General features: G+C 44.9%; 1 protein-coding gene across 10 annotated transcripts in view; it reads left to right on the forward strand.

The window, feature by feature from the left end:
• sgip1a (SH3GL interacting endocytic adaptor 1a) overlaps positions 1-23,686 on the forward strand; it is a 286,659-nt gene that overhangs the window by 117,731 nt on the left and 145,242 nt on the right. For all 10 annotated transcript variants that reach the window (XR_015077669.1, XM_085982717.1, XM_085982720.1 and 7 more), the window contains 2 exons: positions 1,670-1,694; positions 14,672-14,728. Coding sequence is in view for 9 of the 10 variants with exons in the window: in XM_085982717.1 (XP_085838843.1) it covers positions 1,670-1,694; positions 14,672-14,728 (82 nt within the window). In the remaining variant the exon portion in view is untranslated. The remainder of the gene's footprint in view (positions 1-1,669; positions 1,695-14,671; positions 14,729-23,686) is intronic.

The following is a 23,686-nucleotide window of genomic DNA, read 5'->3' on the forward strand; positions in this document are numbered from 1 at the left end:
CCGTTCCCCAGCAAGGATTGAGCCTGGAACCGTCACAATTTTACACTTTTATACTTCAAAATCACTTTTCACATCAGGAAGGAGGGGTGGTAATCAGTACCAAACTTAAATGCAAAATAAATGGGGTCAATACCTCAGAATTATGGAGACAACCTTACACAAGCATACAACGTTAATCAGATTTTTTTTTTTAATTCACCGCCTACTTGGAACCAGATGGGACTGTTAAAATAGAGCAGGGGACCGACCCACTTCTCTCCTGCCCCCATCTCGCTGAGTGAAACTTTAAGTTGCGGGTGGCAATGATGTTTGCCCCGAAACTGATGGGGCCCTCTTCAAATGTGCAGATTGGGCTCAGGTGATGTCAACCGGGCCTGATCAGCCATTTTAACCTGAGGCCTGAGAGGGGAACCGGGGTGGCTTCCTTGGAAACCAATCAGCAACAGCAGCCAGGCCCAGAAGACACCCAGCAAAGTTAGTTTTTTAAATCCTCCAGACTTCACAAGGAAACAGGATTCCCCTCCCGGAGCAATTACCTAGTGCCGGGTTCAGTAACCCGATTTTAATGGCCGGTCAGCTTGCTGGCCATTTTATCTCCTACTTCTGCGCTGTATAAAATCCCTACTCAGTGGTAGCATTCTCTTATCTGAGTCAGAAGGTTGTGGGTTCAAGTACCACTCCAGAGACTTGAGCACAAGATCTAGGCCGACACTTAACTCCACGTACCTCTGAGTTTCCATTCATGGCCTGCCTCGCTGAGCTGGGATTCGGAGCTGTTCCCTCTCCAGTTCTTGCCCTCCATCAAAGTGTGTGAGAGTGACAAATAGTCACTGACGAGCAGCATCTCTTTAAACTAGGAGAACACTTTGTTTTAGTGAAGACTGAGTCTATAGGTAAATCAACATTTTCTCCAATTATGTGGAGCCATTACACACAAGAATTGCACTGCCAGAGCTGGATAAGAACTTCTCGTCTGTTATACTTATTAAATGGCTGTTTACTGGAAAAGTGTGAAAGGAGCACTATCACAAGGGGTGTTGTTGACTGGTGTCTTTTGTTCTTGCTAACTGATTTTATGTAACCTCAATCATTCACAGTAAAATCACATGATTGCCATGTCATTAAATTCTACAAAACAATTAAGAAGGAAAATAAAGGTTTTAGTGCAATTTGTGCTTATTTAAAGGTGTTGGGAACCACACCCACTAAGAACTGGGTGAAACTGTGCCAAACTCATTTCAGCTGGGAATTTTGTAGCTAAGAGAGAGGAAAGAATTTCATCCCTTCATTCTAGTCTGGAACCAACCTCGGTCTGAGAGGGTGAAAGGACTGTGCTAACCTATTGCATCACCTACTTTCCTCGTTTTATTGCTGAAAGATAGCTGGCTTGCCCTAATGCAAATAATTACAAAGATAATCTGTTCAAAATACATATTTGAAGGCGTCAAATACAACAGCTTTACCACACAAATGAATGCCCAAAAATCCAGCTAATTACTAAGTATACCTGAAGGCAGAAGTCTGTCGATACTGCTGGTGATACCCGCTGGTATAAATACAGAAGAATGCTAATTTAGTTTATAGATGTCCTGTGTATCAATCATCATTAATTCTGTTTCAGATACGACAATTCTTGTTTAAAAAAACAATGTTCTCTGTTTCCATACAGGGGTTCACCAGACCGAGATGGAAGTGTAAGTATGCAGAAAATTTAATTATTGACTGGTTAATGTGCAGGTTAAAAAAATGCTTGATCAGACCAATGTTATTTTAACAAAGCTTATATTAATAACTCACTGATATTCACCTTACAATAGGTGCAGTTGTTTCAGTGTTGGCTGCTCACGTTCAGAATCTACCCCAAGTTCTGAACACCAGCAGCCTCACTAGTTTGCAGAATTGCTTCCACTGGAAAGGTTCTGCAGTATAAACTTTCCATTAAAGACGCCTGATCAGCCCCAGCAATGGTTGAGGAGAGTACGCGCGGGTAACCTATCATATTTTAAGGAAGAGCTAAATTTTTAATAAGGGCTAAGTGCAGGCTTGTCCTGTGGCTTGCAGCTTGCATTCTTCTCTGATCATTTGAGACCGTACGCAAGGACCTGCATTAAGTTAACCAGGATGCTCAGTACAAGTGCTCAGCAAGTGTAGGCTACCGTTCCAGTAAAAGACCCGTGAATTAAATACACAAACAAACTTCCTTCCAGTGTCATACTGTTGACAGGGAGCAGTTAAAGCCATGACAAAATGTACTCACTTGCAACATCGTGTGGAATACTTGTGAGCATAAAGGAAAGCACCAGTGAACTGAAAACCCAGCAACAACAACAACGTGTATTTATATAGCGCCTTTAACATAGTAAAGTGTCCCAAGGTGCTTCACAGGAGCGTTATCAAACAAAATTTGACACTGAGGCACATAAGGGGCAGATGACCAAAAGCTTGGTCAAAGAGGTAGGTTTTAAGGATCGTCTTAAAGGAGGAAAGAGAGGTAGCGAGGCAGAGAGGTTTAGGAGGGAATTTCAGAGCTTTAGGGCCTTTGCAGCAGAAGGCATGGCCACCAATGGTGGAGCAATTAAAATCGGGGATGCTCAAGAGACCAGAATTGGAGGGGCGTAGCTATCTCGGAGGGTTGTAGAGTTGGAAGAGATTACAGAGCTAGGGAGGGGCGAGGCCATGGAGGGATTTGTAAACAAGCGTAAACATTTTAAAATTCAGGTGTTGTTTAAACAGGAGCCAATGCAGATCAGCGAGCACAGGGGTGATGGTGAACAGGACTTGGTGCAAGTTAGGGCACGGGCAGTAGAGTTCTGACCTCAAGTTTACGGAGTGTAGAAAATGAGAGGCCAGCCAGGAGTTAATATTAATATTAAGTGAGATCATCAATGACAGAATGATTCATAGGAACATAGAAACATAGAAGATAGGAGCAGGAGTAGGCCATTCGGCCCCTCGAGCCTGCTCCGCCATTCAATGCGATCATGGCTGATCATCCAAATTCAGTACCCTGTCCCTGCTTTCTCCCCATATCCCTTGATCCCTTTAGCCTTAAGAAATATATCTAACTCCTTCTTGAATATATTTAATGAATTGGCCTCAACTGTCTTCTGTGGTAGAGTATTCCACAGGTTCACCACTCTCTGGGTGAAGAAATTCCTCCTCACCTCAGTCCTAAATGGCTTACCCCTTATCCTTAAACTGTGACCACTGGTTCTGGACTCCCCCGCCATTGGGAACAGCCTTCCTGCATCTAGTCGGTCTAGTCCTGTTAGAATTTTATAAGTTTCAATGAGATCCCCTCTCATTCTTCTAAACTCTAGCGAATATAAGCCTAATCGACCCAATTTCTCTTCAGACGTCATTCCTGCCATGCAAGACATCCTTGCTCCTGTACTCAAATCCTCTCGCTATGAAGGCCAGCATACCATTTGCCTTCTTAACCGCCTGCTGCACCTGCATGCTTACCTTCAGCGACTGGTGCACAAGGACACCCAGGTCTCATTGCACTTCCCCTTTGCCCAATCTATTGCCGTTCAGATAATAATCTGCCTTCCAGTTTTTGCCACCAAAGTGGATAACCTCGCATTTATCCACATTATACTGCATCTGCCATGCATCTGCCCAATCGCCCAACCTGTCCAAATCATACTGGAGTTTCTCTGCATCCTCCTCCCAGCACACACGCCCACCCAGCTTTGTGTCATCTGCAAACTTGGAGATATTACATCTAGTTCCCTCATCTAGATCATTAATATATATTGTGAATAGCTGGGGTCCTAGCACCGATCCCTGCGGTACCCCACTAGTCACTGCCTTCCACTCGGAAAAAGACCCATTTATTCCAACTCTTTGCTTCCTGTCTGCCAACCAGTTTGCTATCCAAGTCAGTACCTTACCCCCAATCCCATGTGCTTTAACTTTGCACGCTAGTCTCTTATGCGGGACCTTATCAAAAGCCTTCTGAAAGTCCAAATACACCACATCCACTGGTTCTCCCTTATCTATTCTATCAGTTACATCCTCAAAAAATTCCAGTAGATTAGTCAAGCATGATTTACCTTTTGTAAATCCATGTTGACTTTGTCCGATCCTGTCACTGTTTTCCAAGTGCTCTGCTATTACATCTTTTATAATGGACTCTAGCATTTTCCCCACTACCGATGTCAGGCTTATCGGTCTTTAATTCACCGTTTTTTCTCTACCACCTTTTTTAAATAGTGGGGTTACATTAGCTGCACTCCAATCCATGGGATCTGTTCCAGAATCTATAGAATTTTGGAAGATGACCAGCAATGATCTACTATTTCTAGGGCCACTTCCTTAAGTACCCTAGGATGTAGATTATCAGGCCCTGGGGATTTATCGGCCTTCAATCCTGTCAATTTCCCTAATACCATTTCCCTACAAATACTGATTTCATTCAGTTCCTCCCTCTCATTAGACCCTATGTTCCCTGACATCTCTGGGAGTTTATTTGTGTCCTCCTTTGTGAAGACAGAACCAAAGAATGTATTTAATTGGTCAGCCATTTCTTTGTTCCCCATGATAAATTCCCCTGATTCTGACTGCAAGGGACCTACGCTTGACGTTACCAATCTTTTTCTCTTCACATATCTATAGAAGCTTTTACAGTCAGTTTTTATGTTCCCTGCAAGCTTACTCTATTTTCCCCCTCGTAATTAATCCCTTTGTACTCCTTTGCTGAATCCTAAACTGCTCCCAATCCTCAGGTTTGCTGCTTTTTCTGGCCAATTTATATGTCTTCTCCTTGGATCTTATGCTATCCCCAAGTTCCCTTGTTAGCCACGGTTGAGTCACCTTTTTATTTTTATTTTTATGCCAAACAGGGATGAACAAATTCTGTAGTTCATCCATGTGATCTTTAAATGTTTGCCATTGCCTATCCACCGTCAACCCTTTAAGTAACATTCCCCAATCCATCCTAGCCAACTCGCACCTCATACCATCATAGTTTCCTTTATTTAAATTCAGTACCCAAGTCTCTGAATCAATTACTTCACTCTCCATCTTAATGAAGAATTCTATCATATTATGATCGCTCTGACCCAAGGGGCCTCGCACAACAAGATTGCTAATTAATCCTTTCTCATTACATAATACCCAGTCTAAGATGGCCTGATCTCCAGTTGGTTCCTCGACATAAGAACAAACATAAGAAATAGGAGCAGGAGTAGGCCAATCGGCCCCTCGAGCCTGCTCCACCATTCAATAAGATCATGGCTGATCTGATCCTAACCTCAAATCTTCTATCACTCTGCATCCACCCGAACCCATGTGATCTCCCGGGAGAGGCGAAAAACCAGATAAAGACCCAATGGCCAATTTGGGAGAAAAAAATCTGGGAAATTCCTCTCCGACCCATCTAGGTGATCGAAATTCTTCCAGGAGATCACTCTGTCCCTATATTTTCTACAGTACTTACCTTCTGTAAAGGCGATCTCCACCCCAGCCAGGAACAGGAATAAAACCATCTCCTGAAATCTAACAGAATTAGAACACAGTAGGAGCAGAACAAGGCTACACGGCCCCTGGGCCCGCTCCACTACCCACAGGGCCATGACCATTCCGAACCCAGACTCATGTCCAATTTCCTGCCCGCTCCCCGTAACCCTTTATTCCCTTTACTTCTAGGAAACTATCTATTTCTGTTTTAAATTTATTTAATGATGTAGCTTCCACAGCTTTCTGGGGCAGCAAATTCCACAAACCTACCACCCTCTGAGTGAAGAAGTTTCTCCTCATCTCAGTTTTGAATGAGCAGCCCCTTATTTTAAGATTATGCCCCCTAGTTCTAGTTTCACCCATCATTGGGAACATCCTCACCGCATCCACCCGATCAAGCCCCTTCACAATCTTATATGTTTCAATAAGATCGCCTCTCATTCTTCTGAACTCCAATGAGTAGAGTCCCAATCTACTCAACCTCTCCTCATATGACCACCCCCTCATCCCCGGGATTAACCGAGTGAACCTTCTTTGTACTGACTCGAGAGCAAGTATGTCTTTTCTTAAGTATGGACACCAAAACTGTATGCAGTGTTCCAGGTGCGGCCTCACCAATACCTTGTACAACTGCAGCAATACCTCCCTGTTTTTATATTCCAACCCCCTAGCAATAAAAGCCAACATTCCATTGGCCTTCTTAATCACTTGTTGCACCTGCATACTAACTTTTTGAGTTTCGTGCACCAGGACCCCCAGATCCCTTTGTACTACAGTACTTTCCAGTTTCTTGCCATTAAGATAATAACTTGCTCTATGATTTTTCCTGCCAAAGTGCATAACCTCACACTTTCCAGTATTGTATTCCATCTGCCAAATCTCTGCCCACTTACTTAGCCTGTCTATGTCCCTTTGCAGGTTTTTTATGTCCTCCTCACTCACTACGTTCCCTCCCATCTTTGTATCATCTGCAAACTTTGATATGTTACACTCGGTCCCCTCCTCCAAATCGTTAATATAGATTGTAAAGAGTTGGGGACCCAGCACTGACCCCTGCGGAACACCACTAGTTACTGGTTGCCAATCTGAGAACGAACCATTTATCCCAACTCTCTGCTTTCTGTTAGAGAGCCAATCCTCCACCCACGCCAGAATATTACCCCCAATCCCGTGATTTTTTATCTTGAGCAATAATCTTTTGTGTGGCACCTTGTCAAATGCCTTTTGGAAGTCTAAATACACTACGTCCACTGGTTCCCCTTTATCCACCCTGTATGTTACTTCCTCAAAAAACTCAAGCAAATTTGTTAAACATGACTTCCCCTTCATGAAACCATGCTGAGTTTGCCCTATTAAATTATGTTTATCCAAATGTCCCGTTACTGTCTCCTTAATAATGGACTCTAACATTTTACCAACCACAGATGTTAGGCTAACAGGTCTATAGTTTCCAGCCTTCTGCCTACTACCCTTTTTAAATAAGGGTGTTACATTAGCAGTTTTCCAATCTGCCGGGACCTTTGCTGAGTCCAGTGAGTTTTGGAAAATTATTACCAATGCATCCACAATCCCTACCGCTACTTCCCTCAAGACCCTGGGATGCAAGCCATCAGGTCCAGGGGATTTATCCGCCTTGAGTCCCATTATTTTACCAAGTACCACTTCCTTAGTGATTTTAATCGTATTTAGTTCCTCCCCCCCTAGAGCCCCCTGTTTGTCCAGTGTTGGGATATTCTTAGTGTCCTCTACTGTAAAGACTGATACAAAATAATTGTTCAGTGTTTTTGCCATCTCCATGTTTCCCACCATTAATTTCCCGGTCTCATCCTCTAAGGGACCAACATTTACTTTAGCCACCCTTTTTCTTTTTATATAACTATAGAAACTTTTACTGTCTGTTTTTATATTTTTTGCTAATTTACTTTCATAATCTATCTTCCCTTTCTTAATCAATCTTTTTGTTATTTTTTGCTGTCTTTTAAAGACTTCCCAATCTTCCATCCTCCCACTAGATTTGGCTACCTTATATGCCCTTGTTTTTAGTCGGATACTATCCTTAATTACTTTACTTAGCCACGGATGGCTATCTTTTCTTTTACACCCTTTTTTCCTCAGTGGAATATATTTTTTTTGGAAGTTGTAAAATAACTCCTTAAATGTACACCACTGGTCATGTACCGTCTTACCCTTTAATCTATTTTCCCAGTCCACTCTAATTAATTCCGCTCTCATACCTTCATAGTCTCCTTTATTCAAGCTCAGCACGCTTGTTTGAGATCCAACCTTCTCACCCTCTAATTGAATATGGAACTCAACCATGTTATGGTCACTCATTCCAAGGGGATCCTTTACTAGGACATTTTTAATTAATCCTGTCTCATTACACAGGACCAAATCTAAGGTTGCTTGCCCCCTGGTCGGTTCAGTTACATACTGCTCAAGAAACCCATCCCTAATACACTCAATGAACTCTTCCTCAAGGCTGCTCTGCCCAATTTGATTTGTCCAGTTAATATGATAATTAAAATCCCCCATAATTATAGCTGTTCCCTTATTACAAGCCTCAACTATTTCCTGATTAATACTCCGTCCAACAGAGTTGCAACTGTTCGGAGGCCTATAGACTACACCCACTAGTGTTTTTTTCCCCTTATTATTCCTTACCTCCACCCAAACTGTTTCACTATCCTGCTCCTTTGACCCAATATCATTTCTCTGTATTATAGTGATTCCTTCCTTTATTAACATAGCCACCCCACCTCCTCTCCCTTCCTGCCTGTCCTTCCTGATTGTTAAATAACCTGGTATGTTTAATTCCCAGTCATGGTCACCCTGCAGCCATGTTTCTGTAATGGCCACAAGATCATACCCATATGTCATTATTTGTGCCGTTAACTCATTCATTTTGTTACGAATGCTACGTGCATTCAGATAAAGAACTTTCAAATATGTTTTGTAACACTTAGTTCCTGTTTTTTCCCTTTTTAGTACTTTACTTTTTACTCCATACCTTCTGTCCCTTCCTGACACATTCTGTTTTTTAATTCCCCCACTGCTACCTAAGTCTATGACCTTCTCTGTTGTCATTTCTATTATTTGCTCTCTAGAAACCTCCCCCCCACTAATTAGTTTAAAGCCCTCTCTACAGCCCTAGTTATATGATTCGCCAGGACTCTAGTCCCAGCACTGGCCAAGTGGAGTCCGTCCCAACAGAACAGCTCCCTCCTGTCCCAGTACTGGTGCCAGTGTCCCAAGAAGCAAAACCCATTTCTCCCACACCAGTCTTTGAGCCACGCATTTAACTCTTTAATTTTATTTATCCTAGCCAAATTCGCTCGTGGCTCAGGTAATAACCCAGAGATTATTACCCTTGAGGTTCTGTTTTTTAATTTGACCCCTAGCTGCTCATACTCCTTTAACAGAACCGTCTTCCTTGTCCTATCTACGTCGTTTGTACCAACATGGACCACGACAACTGGATCCTCCCCCTCCCACTGCAAGTTTCTTTCCAGCCCAGAAGAGATGTCCTTAACCCTGGCACCAGGCAGGCAACACAGCCTTCGGGACTCCCGCTCTTGACTGCAGAGAACCCTATCTATCCCCCTAATGATACTATCCCCTACCACTACAACATATTGGTCCAGGAAACCATCCCGTATACACACCAGAAATTCCTCCTCCACAGCATTGTTACTAATTTGGTTAGCCCAATCTATATGTAGATTAAAGTCACCCATGATAACTGCTGTGCCCTTATCGCACGCATCTCTAATTTCCCGTTTAATGCCATCCCCAACCTCAGCATTACTGTTTGGGGGTCTGTATACAACTCCCACTAATGTTTTCTGCCCCTTAGTATTTCTCAACTCTACCCATACAGATTCCACATCATCAGAGCTAATATCCTTCCTTACTATTGTGTTAATCTCCTCTTTAACCAGCAATGCTACCCCACCACCTTTTCCTTTTTGCCTGTCCTTCCTGAATATTGAATACCCCTGGATGTTGAATTCCCGGCCTTGGTCACCTTGGAGCCGTGTCTCCGTAATCCCAATTATATCATATCCGTTTACATCTATTTGCGCAGCTAATTCATCCACCTTATTACGAATGCTCCTCGCATTAAGACAGAAAGCCTTCAGGCTTGTTTTTTTAACACTCTTACACCTTTTAGAATTATTGTTTACTGCGGCCATGTTTGATTTACATCCTTGAGTTCTCTGACTTCCACTTTTGCTTTTCTCCTTCCTGTCTTTTGCTTCTATCCTTGCTTCCCTTTCCTCTGTCTCCCTGCTCAGGTTCCCAACCCGCTCCCCAAAAGCACTAGCAAACACTCCCCCTAGGATATCAGTCCCAGTCCTGCCCAGGTGCAAACCGTCCAGTTTGTACTGGTCCCACTTCCCCCAGAACCGGTTCCAATGTCCCAGGAATTTGAATCTCTCCCCCTTGCACCATTCTTCTAGCCACGTATTCATCTGAAATATCCTTATATTTCTACTCTGACAAGCACGTGGCACTGGTAGCAATCCTGAGATTACTACCTTTGAAGTCTTATTTTTTAATTTACCTCCTAACTCCCTATATTCAGCTTTTAGGACCTCATCCCATTTTTTACCTATATCGTTGGTACCTATATGCACCACGACAACTGGCTGTTCAACCTCCCTGTCCAGAATGCCCTGTAGCCGCTCCGAGACATCCTTGACCCTTGCACCAGGGAGGCAACATACCATCCTGGAGTCTCATTTGCTGCCGCAGAAACGCCTATCTATTCCCCTTACGATAGAATCCCCTATCACTATAGCTCTCCCGCTCTTTTTCCTCCTGTCCTGTGCAGTAGAACCACCCATGGTGCCAGGAAGTTGGTTGTTGCTGCCTTCCCCCGATAAGCCATCCTCCCCAACAATATCCAAAGCGGTATATCTGTTTGAGAGGGGGATGGCCACAGGGGACCCCTGCACTACCTGCCTGTGCCTACTACTCTGCCTGGTGGTCACCCATTCCCTTCCTGCCTGTGCGGCCTTTACCTGCAGTGTGACCATCTGATTAAACGTGATATCCACGATGTCCTCAGCATCGCGAATGCTCCAGTATCTATCCATTCCAGCTCCAGCGCCGCAATGCGGTCTGCCAGTAGCTGCAGCTGGATACACTTCCCGCACACATGGTCGTCAGGGACACAGGAAGTGTCCCTGATTTCCCACATAGTGTAGGAGGAGTATGCCATGGGGCCGAGCTTTGCTGCCATGACTTACCCTTTAATTAATTTAAATTAAATCAATACCACCAATTATACTACAATTAAATGATATACTCAAGGGCCCTTGTTTCCTAGCACTCCCCGCTACACAACAGAGACCTTAGAAACTATAACCACAAAATTAAGACCTTCTAAACTTTATAAACTGTGACCCTTAACTGTCAAACTATAGAGTAGTATAAGTACTCACCCAATCAGCTGCTTCCTCCTGCCCGCATCACGTTTTGAATCATGACATGGCTCTGGAATGCCGCTGCCAGTCTGCGAGATTCGTAAGCCGCTGCAAAAAAGCCCGCGAAAGTGATTTGAAATACTCACTGAACCTCCGCTCTCACCACTCCCGACAATGGCCTGTGGAAAAAAAGCCCGCGAAAGTGAGTTTAAATACTCACTGAACCTCCGCTCTCACCACTCCCGACAATGGCCTGTGGAAAAAAAGCCCGTGAAAGTGAGTTTAAATACTCACTGAACCTCCGCTCTCACCACGCCCGACAATGGCCTGTGGAAAAAAAGCCCGCGAAAGTGAGTTTAAATACTCACTGAACCTCCGCTCTCACCACTCCCGACAATGGCCTGTGGAAAAAAAGCCCGCGAAAGTGAGTTTAAATACTCACTGAACCTCCGCTCTCTCCGCTCCTGACAATGGCCTGATAATTGATTGCCATTTGCTTTGAAATTGTGTCTGTTATTTATTTATTCCTATCGTCATCTTCTTGATCTTAAGATAAATTACCATTTGTGATTAATTCACATTGAGGATAAACTGTGTTTAACTTAATTTAAGATTTGACCCAGTAGCCACTTCCATGATATTTCTGGCACAAAGGTGGGAACAGTTCATCCTTTTGGCTACAACTGGTGAATGACTAGAGGACAAAAGTGAGCTGGAAAAAATAAGTGTTGTACCTTACAATTATGTTGAACTTGAAAAATATTGATCAACGGTGTTAAATATGTTTATTAAACATTGTTACCTATTATTATTTGTGGTATGAATACATCCATCCCATTCGGCAACTCAACCATTTTAGTGATTCTATGAATCGAATATTAATATAAATATATAAACCCGTGTCTGGTGATGCATGCTAAAAATGAGGAATTTAGGAGTGAAAAGGGAAGGTGTGTGGAACTTTCCATCTAAATGGGATAATAGCATTGTTGAATAAGTTTTTATAAATTGAAGCAGAGAGTATGGGCTGGATTTTCATTCAGAAGTCGGGAAGGAGGCGGGACTACAACTTTCGGGTTGTAGTCCCGCCTCCATCGAGATGCGGCCAATCCACATGATTTTCACTTGATTGACCTTGTTGAGCCCGCCCAGCGGGCTCAGCAGGCTAATTAAGGGCCACCCGGCAACAGGTGACACCACAGACTGAAATTTCATCTGTCAAGACGTGTTGACAGATGAAATATCAGCGTTTCACAGCTGTTTGAAGCTGTCTAACATTGAGGGGTTGATTTTCAGTGTGCCGTGAGGCGGGCTTTTAGGCGTGCGGGGGGCTAAAATCCTGAATTCGGGGGTCCCGACACCATCCCGCCCAAAACCCGCCTCCATGTAAGTTTCAAAGGAGGCGGGTACCCGCCCTGCACTGGGACCCGCCGACCCAAGGCGGGAAGGGATTAGTGCCAATTAACTGCCTGTTAACAGGTAGTTTTTAGCTTAATCACTATTTTGAAGGTTGTTGTGTGGGATTCCCGATGGTTCCAAACCACGCCAAGTTAGAGGAGTCGGGCCGTCGGGTTGAAGGACTTGGAGGGGTCGAGATGTCGGTGTTCAGGTGAGTGATGTGTGCATGAGTGCAAAGCTAAGTGTGTTTGGTGTGTCTAAAGTGTGTAAAGAAGTTTAAATTACCTGTACTTACCTTTACAGCCTTCCTTCCTCTAAGTTTCGGGAGTCCATCATTCAGCCGGCACAGAAAGCAGAATGGCCGTGAGCTGTCAAAAGTGACAGCCTTCAGCTTTCAGTGCCAGCGAGATTTCTAACTGAGTCTGTGTAGAAGGACTCAGGTTAGAAGTAAGACTGTCAGTGTTTGACTGCTTCAAACAGCTGTGAAACACTGATATTTCATCTGTCAACACGTCTTGACAGATGAAATTTCAGTCTGTAACCTGTTGCCGGGTGGCCCTTAACTGGCCTGCTGAGTCCGCTGGGCGGGCTCAACAAGGTCAATCAAGTGAAAATCGCGTGGATTGGCCGCATCTCGATGGAGGCGGGACTACAACCCGAAAGTTGTAGTCCCGCCTCCTTCCCGACTTCTGAATGAAAATCCAGCCCTGACAGTCTTACTTCTAATCTGAGTCCTTCTACGCAGACTCAGTTAGAAATCTCGCCAGCACTGAAAGCTGCAGGCTGTCACTTTTGACAGCTCGCGGCCATTCTGCTTTCTGTGCCGGCTGAATGATGGACTCCCGAAACTTAGAGGAAGGAAGGCTGTAAAGGTAAGTACAGGTAATTTAAACTTCTTTACACACTTTAGACACACCAAACACACTTACCTTTGCACTCATGCACCCATCATTCACCTAAACACCGACATCTCGACCCCTCCAAGTCCTTCAACCCGACGGCCCGACGATTCTAACTTGCCGTGGTTTGGAGCCGTTGGGAATCCCACACGACAACCTTCAAAATAGTGATTAGGCTAAAAACTGCCTGTTAACTACCTGTTAACAGGCAGTTATTTGGCACTAATCCCTTCCCGCCTCGGGTCGGCGGGTCCCAGTGCCGGGCGGGTACCCGCCTCCTTTGAAACTTACATGGAGGCGGGTTTTGGGCGGGATGGTGTCAGGACCCTCGAATTCGGGATTTTAGCCCCCCGCACGCCTAAAAGCCCGCCTCACGGCACACTGAAAATCGACCCCTATATATGGGTTGAAGAGACAATTAGGTGTGCTTTGGAAGAGGCTAGTGATTGATAATAAAGGTGAAAGGTAGGTTGTGATATGGATCTTTCAAAAATGAGTGGGTTTGCTGGGCCTAATGGCTTTTTCCATTAAAAAAAAATGTTCTTATATAATATAGCTGCTTGCATGATGGTAAAGGAAAAATTCCCAAGTGTTTAATATTAGCATCTTTGTGTATGGCTTCAAAATTGCCTGGGAATGGGACTTGTGGGTGCCAGATAAAAAAAAAAAGGAGGGAATCATACCCTCACGACTACCACCTGTAGCAGAATGTATAAGATAGTGAATCAAGTATACCACACCTCACACATACTCTCAAATTCCAACCCTCTCTGGAGGATCACTGCTGGAACGAGTGAGGCCAGAAGAGTTCATTACTGCACACGTTCAACCAGTCTGGGTAGCCACAGAGAGCATGAAGAGCCTTACAATTTCTGCAGACTTGTAGCTAGCTGCTACAAAGTGAGCTTCACCTGCAGTAAGCAGGCTAGCACAACTGTCACTGTTAGCTGCCAGAAGACGGGTGCCCCCACTATGGTAAACCACACAACCCTTCCCACGACAAACATGAGCAAAATATCTGTGAGACATATGTCACTCATGAGTAAGTAGTGTATAGGCTCAACCCTAGTGAGAGGTACAAGGCAGCTTGGAACCCTTTTCTACCAGCCAACACAACCAAACTTACTCCCAAGGTCAAAATGGGACCATTGGCTAATGACCCTTCCCAGTGCCCCACAAAGGACAATGTCCCTACCCTACAGGTAGGCAGAATCCTTGGCGATGTCATGGCTCAGACAAACCCCAGGGATTCATCAAATTATCCCGACCACCAAATAAGGTGTAATTCCCCAAGTATGTACAACCATACTGATAGCCCTAAAGGTGCCAATGTATTCTCCTGTATGTACTGTGACAAAATTGTACAGTCACTGAACAAAATAGGTGTACAGTTTTGTCACATATTTTCTCATCTTAAAAATATGAATATTTAAACATAAATAGCATTTGTAACATCCTTTTATTTCCAACCTTTTACAGAAGAAAAGTAATGGTGCTCCAAATGGATTTTATGCAGAAATCGACTGGGAACGATACGTAAGTGGAATTCTTTTTGTTTGAAGTGCAACATTTTTTTCAAATACCCTGTTTTACTTGGAGGGTTTCAGTAATCTTTCTACAAAAAAATCTCAAGCTGAAGAGGAAGTGCCATTGGCTGAATTAAAAAAAAATATATGTATGGTCAAGCTTAGTTACATCAGAAAGGATAGTGCTAATTATTATGTTGAATTTTAACTTTTTTTTACCTTTCTAGCAGTAGGTGCAGATGTTTACATGGAATTGACTACATTAGACCCTGATTATTAAATTGCTGGAGACAGTCACAGTCATCAGTGATGAGTTCTATTGCCCAAAGCAATGGCAACAAGCGAATTATCTACAGAATGTAAATTATATATGCAATCAAAGCAATCTCACCCAGTAAAAAATTTACACACTATACACACCCCAATGCACTAACTAACACAAACCCTTTTGAAAGAGCCAAGTTTCTGGTAATGCTATTCCTGGGCATTGTAAGCAAATGGATAGGAAGGGAGATTTTTAACTCCTTCTGCCTGGTGAAAATGGAACGCTAGTGGAGTTCAAATCAAGCTGGTCGACTTACCGCCGCAGTCCCGCCCCACCGCCATTTTAACTCGGGCCTTCTGCCAGGTGGTCCAGGCACCCGCCTCAACCGGACAGGATCCGGATACAGCTTTGAAGGCAGTGTGGGCGGGGCGGGCATTGAGGGCACTTCACTGAATAAAATGTGGCTGTCGAGAGGAAGAGGTCACAAAAAAAGGTTAAATCTAAAATTATTTTTGTGAGGCCAGAAGGAACAGAAATGTTCCTCCAGGCTCCACAAGAATGATATGGGTCACTGCCTCCCCAGACTGCCTTCTCCATGATCACCTCCCTACCCGCGGACCTACCTTTCTGTCGACTGGGTCAGCCTCTAGGCCCCCTGATATTGCGCTGGACTGGAACCGGCGAGCTGCAGCCGGCCACCTGTTCAGGGTGCAAAACTCACCAGCGGCATGTTAAGGCCCCGCCCTCAAAATGGACCAAGCCCCCACCAGAAGGATTGGGTGGCCAGACTACCCACTCCGCCAACCAGTCGCTCGATAGTTAAACATCCCCCCCAATGTATCATGCCTGCCTTTCCTATTATCTTGAGTTATATGCTTCATTATTTACTCCTCTGAGATTCAGTGTGACTAGCTGTTCAGCCTACCACCCTGTTCAAGCCTTTGGTTCCATTCCCACAGCAACCATGTGCGGCTGATGTTGTGTATATGGACTTTCAAAAGGCCTCTGACAAAGTACCACATAATAGGCTTGTTAGCAAAATTAAAGCTCATGGGATTAAAAGGACAGTGGCAACATGGATACAAAATTGGCTAAGGGATAGAAAGCACAGAGTAGTGATGAATGGTTGTTTTTCAGGTTGGAGGGAAGTTTACAGTGGTGTCCAGGGGTTGGTATTAGGACCACTGCTCTTTTTGATATGTATTAATGACCTGGACTTGGGTATACAGGACATAATTTCAAAGTTTGCAGATGATATGAAACTTGGAAATGTAGTAAACAATGAGGCAGATTGTAACAGACTTCAGGAGGACATAGCCAAACTGGTGAAATGGGCAGACACATAGCAGATGAAAGTTAATGCAGAGAAGTGTGAAGTGATATATTTTGGTTGGAAGAATGAGGAGAGGCAATATGAACAAAATGGTACAATTCTAAAGTGGGTGCCGGAACAGAGAGACCTGGGGTGTATGTACACAAATCTTTGAAAGTGGCAGGACAAATTGAGAAGACTGTTAAAAATGCATATGGGGCCCTTGGCTTTATTAATAGGAATACAGTACAAAAGCAAGGAAGTTATGCTAAACCTTTATAAAACACTGGTTAGGCCTCAGCTGGAGTGTTGTGTTCAATTCTGGGCACCACACTTTAGGAAGGATGTCAAGGCCTTGGAGAGGGTGCAGACGATGTCCCGGGATGAGAGACTTCAGTTATATGGAGAGGCTGGAGAAGCTGAGGTTGTTCTCCTTAGAGCAGAGAAGGTTATAGAGGTGTTAAAACCATGAATGGTTTTGACAGAATAAATAATGAGAAACTGTTTCCAGTGGCAGAAGGGTCGGTAACCAGAGGACACAGATTTAAGGTGATTGGCAAAAGAATCAGAGGCGACATGAGGAAACATTTTTTTACACAGTGAGTTGTTGTGATCTGGAATGCACTGCATGGATGGATGGTGGAAGCCAGTTCAATAGTAACTTTCAAACGGGACTTGGATAAATACTTGAAGGGAAAAAAATTACGGGGATATGGGGAAAGAGCAGAGGAGTGGATCTAATTGGATAGCTCTCCCATAGAGCCGGCACAGGCACGATGGGCCAAATGGCGGCCTCCTGTGCTGTAACATTCTATGATTCTGTGATAATTGCTATTCCACCAAGTTAAACCTTTATTTATAAGTCTGTCTTTCATTCTACCATTCAGCACCAGCTTAATTCTAAACTCTAATGAAAAAGCATAGGCCGTGATTTTGCGTACCGAGGCGAGTCTGGTGCGGCCGGGGTCGGTGGTGGGGTGCGACCCCCGCTGCTAATTCCATCCCGCTCTGTGAAAAGAATTTTACGCTGATTGGGCTGAAAGCCTGCCCAGCGCATTTCCTGGCCAATTGAAGGAAGCGGGTCTGATGACGTCACTTGATGACGTGTCATCAGACGGTTTCCTTAAAGGGACCATGCGTAAATTGATTTTGACAGTTCTGCTGTCAGTGTTCTGCAGCATTGAGGCGCTGCAAACACTGTCAAAGGTGCATGGCTGCACCCAGGCTCTCCCATGACTCCCTCCATATGCTTATGGAAGGAGTCACAGCACGCAGGGAGGTCCTCTTTATAAAGCGCTGGTTAGGTCACAACTGGAGTATTGCATCCAGTTCTGGTCACCACACTTTAGGAAGGATGTGAAGGCCCTTGAGAGGGTGCAGAGGAGATTTACCAGAATGGTTCCGGGGATGGGGGATCTTAACTACAAGGACAGGTTGGAGAAGCTGGATTTGTTTTCATTAGAGTAAAGGAGGCTGAGGGGTGATTTGATAGAGGTGTACAAGATTATGACGGGTTTGGATAGATTAGATGGGGGAAAGGCTGGTCCCACTAGTTGATGGTACAAGGACCAGGGGACACAGATTTAAGGTTTTGGGCAAGAGATACAGGGGAGAGGTGAGGAAAAATGTTTTTCTGCAGCGAGTGGTGATGACCTGGAATTCGCTGCCGACGGAAGTGGTGGAAGCGGAGACACTCAATGTTTTCAAGGGGAGACTGGATAGGCACTTGAGGGAAATAAACTTGCAGGACTACGGGGATAGAGCGGGGGAATGGGACTGACTGGATTGCTCTACAGAGAGCCGGCGCAGACTCGATGGGCTGATGGCCTCCTTCTGTGCCGCTATGACTCTTCCCTTCCTATGGGCGGAAGAGACCTCCCCAGGAGATCAACACAGCCTGGTTGCACATTGCACAGGAGGACACGAGCAGGGATGTCGTCAGGAGGACCAGGCTGCAGTGGCGCAAACCTTTCAATGATTTCAGTAGATCACGAAACTTCACTGCAAAGCCACACTCAACCTCATTCTGCTGTGCCACTCATCACATTCCATCACTCTGCCTTCCCTACCCTACTCCTGCACATCCATACTCACACCAACTTACCTTGCACCTCTACCCATCCCTCTCTATCTACATTATCACTTCCCTATCTCACTAGCCACCCCTCACACTCACCCTCATCCTATTCCAATCATACAAACTAACAGCACACAAGGGTAGGCACTTGGGCGTTTTAGCCAATGTTCATGTGAAGTTTCTGTTAATGTGGTGTTAACACTGAAATCTTTATTTTCAACCCTCTGCGTTCATGGACAGATTTGTGTGCACCTTTGGAAGTGGCTTAGTGAATTGCAGTGAATGGTAAGCCATAACGGTAACCCCCACAATGGTGACGAGTGTGAAAGGAATGGCTTGGCATTGTAGGGATGCTTTATGGTGTTGGTGTGGGATGGTGCCAACCTGGCACATCATGTGGCAGCCAGGGTGTACAGTATCAAGTGAAGTAAATCTGGCCATGGTGAGGCCATCCCTGGTGTCCCGGGCAGGAATATGGTCGCGTGCTGATGCCGTGTTCTGTGCAGCATCAGGTGATTGCGGAGAAGGTTGGTGTTGTTGTTGGTGCTGCTGGTGTGCCTGGTGCTGCTGGTGTTGGGGCTGATCGTGATGGGATTCTGAGGACCAAGGTGAGATGTTTTCAAGGGCACCAATGCTGATGGAATAGATGGCAGGTGAGGTTGAGATGACAGAAGCGACCTGTCAATAGTGAGAGAGGTTGTTCCAATGAGGTGGCACTGGATAGAGAGTTGGCTCTAAACACTTGCAAGCTGCATAAAGCTCAATCTGTCTTCCAAATGCAGTAAGCAATAGCTTCTAACCTTGGAAAGTGAACAGCTATGAAATGGGAGCTTTTATAGACCATTTGCAGCTGTCAAGTAAAGAAAACATCCCATGCTGACACAACACCTGACCTATTTACTTTACGTGATCCCTGAGCTGCGGTGAAGTCGTTGGCAAACTCTAAAAATCTAAAGGTGAGCTTAAAATACTATTCAATTGCCTCTTAGCAATCTCTCTAATGATCTAAATTGCCTCCCCTGCCGCTTGGTGTCGGGTCTGTTCAGCGATGACAGACCCGACATCTGGGAGACTAGAATAAAAACAGAAAATGTTGGAAATACTCAGCAGGTCAGGCAGCATCTGTGGAGAAGGAAACAGAGTTAACATTTCAGGTCGATGACTCTTCATCAGAACTGGAAAAAGCTGGAGATGGAACAGGTGTTTAAGCAAGTGTAGGGGCAGGGAAAGGGGGGAGGGGAGGAAAGAACAAAAGGGAAGGTCTGTGATAGGATGGAAGGCAGGAGAGATTAAGAGACAAAAGGGATGATGGTGCGAGGCCAAAGGAGATGGTAATGGGACAAGTTAAGAAACCAAAGATGGGTTTAGATGAAGTGTAAATGGCAATGGCAGAATGATCGACAGCTGCCATGTGAGAGAGAGAGAAACAAAATGGAAAAAAAGATAGGGGCGGAGGTTATGGTCTGAAATTGTTGAACTCGATGTTGAGTCCAGAAGGCTGTAAAGTGCCTAATCGAAAGATGAGCTGCTGTTCCTCGAGCTTACGTTGAGCTTCATTGGAACAGTGTAAGAGGCCGAGGATGGAGAGGTCTGAGTGGGAGTGGAGCGGAGAATTAAAATGACAGGCGACTGGAAGCTCGGGGTCACCCTTATGGACTGAACGGGGGTGATCTGCAAAGCGGTCACCCAATTTGTGTTTGGTCTCCCCAATGTAGAGGAGACCACATCGTGAGCAGTGAATACAGTATACTAAATTGCAAGAAGTACAAGTAAATCGCTGTTTCACCTGGAAGGAGTGGTTGGGGCCTTGGACAGTGGGAAGGAAGGAGGTAAAAGGGCATGTGTTGCATCTCCTGCACTTGCAGGGCAGGTGCTGGGCGAAGGGGAAGGGGTGTTGAGGGTGATAGAGTGGACCAGGGTGTCGCAGAGGGAGCGGTCCCTTCGGAATGCTGAAAGGGGAGGTGAGGGGAAGATGTGTTTGGTGGTGGGATCACACTGGAGGTGGCGGGAATGGCGGAGGATAATCCGTTGAATGTGGAGGCTGGTGGGGTGTAAGGTGAGGACAAGGGGAACCCTATCGTGGTTCCGGGAGGGAGGGGAAGGGGTGAGATCAGAAGTGCGGGAAATAGAACGGACACAGTCAAGGGCCGTGTCAACCACAGTAGAGGGGAATCCTCGGTTGAGGAAAAAGGAAGATATGTCGGAAGCACTGGTATGGAAGGTGGCATCGTCAGAGCAGATGCGGCGGAAACGGAGAAACTGGGAAAATGGAATAGAGTCCTTACAGGAAGCGGGGTGGGAGGAAGTGTTGTCCAGGTAGCTGTGGGAGTCAGTGGGCTTATAGTGAAAGACTATCTGGGAGACTAGTGTGGAAGCGGGTTGATAGTGGGTTCCCTACCCGCTGTCAAAACATTTTTTTCCCAGCCGACCCACCACCAAACGCGCCCACTGACCCCCCCCGAAAAATTCCCCCCATGATGTTTTACCCATATGTTTTCCTTTTACATGACTTATTGTCGTCTGTGCACCCATATCATTGATTGCGATCTCCCTGAAACTTGGGAGCCAGTACGCAATGGCATGTCTCCAATTAACTTCTCTCATTAAGCAGGTGGTTACTTTATATTGGCCCAGTAATTCCGTTCCAAACGCGTGAGTACGGTCGGGGTACTCCCGCGTCTGGCCGGAGGAAATGCCGGTTTTCAGCATGCACAGCGCATGCGGGGAAAACCGGCATTTCCTGTCCTCTGAATGAAGGGGTTCAGAGGCAGAACGCGTGCGACTGCACAGGCAGCGCGTGCGCAGTGAACTTCGTCGATTTCATTCATGGATTCAGTGAGGTTAAGTCCTTACAACGTACACATGAAAAAAGCATGTGTAAAGTTGCTCCAGAGGCTGCGGAGGAAGATATATTTTATCGTGGAGCTTCTGAAAGGCAATATTTTTGTTTGGGAAAGGGAGGAAAGTTATTTTAAGAAATGCTGAGGTAAGTTTTAAAGTTGAATTTTTTTTTTTTTATGGGTTTTCAGTACTGTAGGTAAAAGGAGCAATTGTGGCTGTGTGAATTGAATTTGCTGTGTTTATTAAATGTGAAAATGACTGTTCTAAAATGAGTAATGTAACATTTCCAACATTTTTAAGAAAGAAACTTTTCATCAGTAATATATTCTTTTAAGCAATTATGTATGTATGTCCGTATATATTCCTTTACGTATATGTATGTATGTATGTATATATTCCTTTACTTGTGTATGAATGTATGTATTTAATTATGATTTTCCAATAAGTTACTTTCTCTGAAAGTCATAATTAAATACATACATTTATACACATAAGTAAAGGAATATATACATACATACATATACGCAAAGGAATATATACAGACATACATACATAATTACTTAAAAGAATATATTACTGATGAAAAGTTTGTTTCTTAAAAATGTTGGAGTCATTTTCACATTTAATAAGCACAGCAAATTCAATTCACATAGCCACAATTGCTCCTTCTACCTACAGTACTGAAAACCCGTTTTAAAAAACAAAAATAAACTTTAAAACTTACCTCAGCATTTCTTAAAATAACTTTCCTGCCTTTCCCAAACAAAAATATTGCCTTTCAGAAGCTTCACGATAAAATATATCTTCCTCCGCAGCCTCTGGAGCAACTGTACTCATGCTTTTTTCATGTGTAAGTTATAAGGACTTAACCTCACTGAAAGCATGAATGAAACCGGCGAATTTTACTGCGCACGCGCTGCCTGTGCAGTCGCACGCGTTCTGCCTCTGAACCCCTTCGTTCAGAGGACAGGAAATGCCGGTTTTCCCCGCATGCGCTGTGCATGCTGAAAACCGGCATTTCCTCCGGCCAGACGCGTGAGTACCCCTACCGTACTCACGCGTTTGGAACAGAATTACTGGGCCAACATTTTACATGTCAATAAAATGAAAAATTTAACAATTGCATGATTTGCCCCCTCGCATCTGCGACTGAGGGTCCAAGGAGGTGCATTGCGCAAGAGGTCATCATCGTACGTATCCTCACACTGTTCCCTTTCGGGAACTGTATGAAGTGGTGGAAGGATTTCTGGCCACATTAACGCTCCTTCCGTGACCATAACCATCTTCATACCAGCCATTAGGGTGGTTAGTCCTATGGCGTGAGGGTTTTACGGGCTCCCACAACCCATCTGAGGGGGGGGGCCACCCACACCCGCGGACGCAAGTATCCCACTGGATGTCCACCCAGAATTTATAGTTGGAGCTCCGACTCCACTTGCTGGGACTGTCTGGAGCGGGGTTCGAAACCCTACTCCTTCTGGCCCAGCGGCGGGGATGCTTACCGCTACGCAAAAGGCCCACTCCGCGCAAAAGGTGACACCCATACATTTCCTGCGCCTTTTCCCTCCCTGTGACTGGAGCCCTATGCTGCCACTTGAAAGACCAAGCTATCATCTGTCCATTTTGCGGCGCCTTGGACTTCTCATTACCAATGATGAGCAGGCGCTGCGCCTCCACCTCGTTGAGGAGATTGCTGAGGTCATCATCAGTTCAATTGTGAGTTCTTTTAATACTGTGAATTGTGCTCATTCCAGCCATTTCACGTTGCTAATCGGAGTGGGCCTTTGGCGTAGCGGTAGGATCCCCGCCGCTGGGCCAGACGGGGTAGGGTTTCGAAATCCGCTCCAGACAGTCCCGGCAAGTGGAGTCGGAGCTCCGGCTCTAAATTCTGGGTTGACATCCAGTGGGATATTTGCGTCCGTGGGTGTGGGTGGCCCCCCCTCCTTGTATAGCTTGTGGGAGCCCATAAAACCCTCCCGCCATAGGACTAACCACCCTAATGGCTGGTACAAAGATGGTTACGGTCATGGAAGGAGCGTTAATCACGGCCATAAATCCTTCCACCACTTCATACAGTTCCCCAAAGGGAACAGTGTGAAGACACGTATGATGACGACATTGCTAAATAAATAAATGGAATGAAAAAAATTCTTTCAGGGCTTTTAAAAGTCTTTAAATTGCTTTAATTCTGTTTAAAACTACTTCAGATTCTTCAAAATAATGTAAACGTTTTTAAAAGTTTATAAAAGTTACCAAAAGCTTCATAAAAATACCAAAAACCTATTTGAAATGCTGCTCTCCATGTAAAAATGCTTTGCAGCTTGTGAGAAACATTGGGAGCGTGTCCTATTAAACTGAGACCTCAAGGGGCGTGTCTCAGTTGCACAGCGCGCTCCAGGCTTCGCGCTGGCTGCACTCCTGGGCGGCGTGACGTCAGACGCTGCCTGGGATTCTTCTCTTTCAAAAAGGAATT

This window comes from Somniosus microcephalus, chromosome 3 (genome assembly GCF_052327205.1).
Source record: "Somniosus microcephalus isolate GS21.2 chromosome 3, FLI_Smic_1.0, whole genome shotgun sequence".
In the NCBI taxonomy this organism is placed as follows: Eukaryota; Metazoa; Chordata; class Chondrichthyes; order Squaliformes; family Somniosidae; genus Somniosus; species Somniosus microcephalus.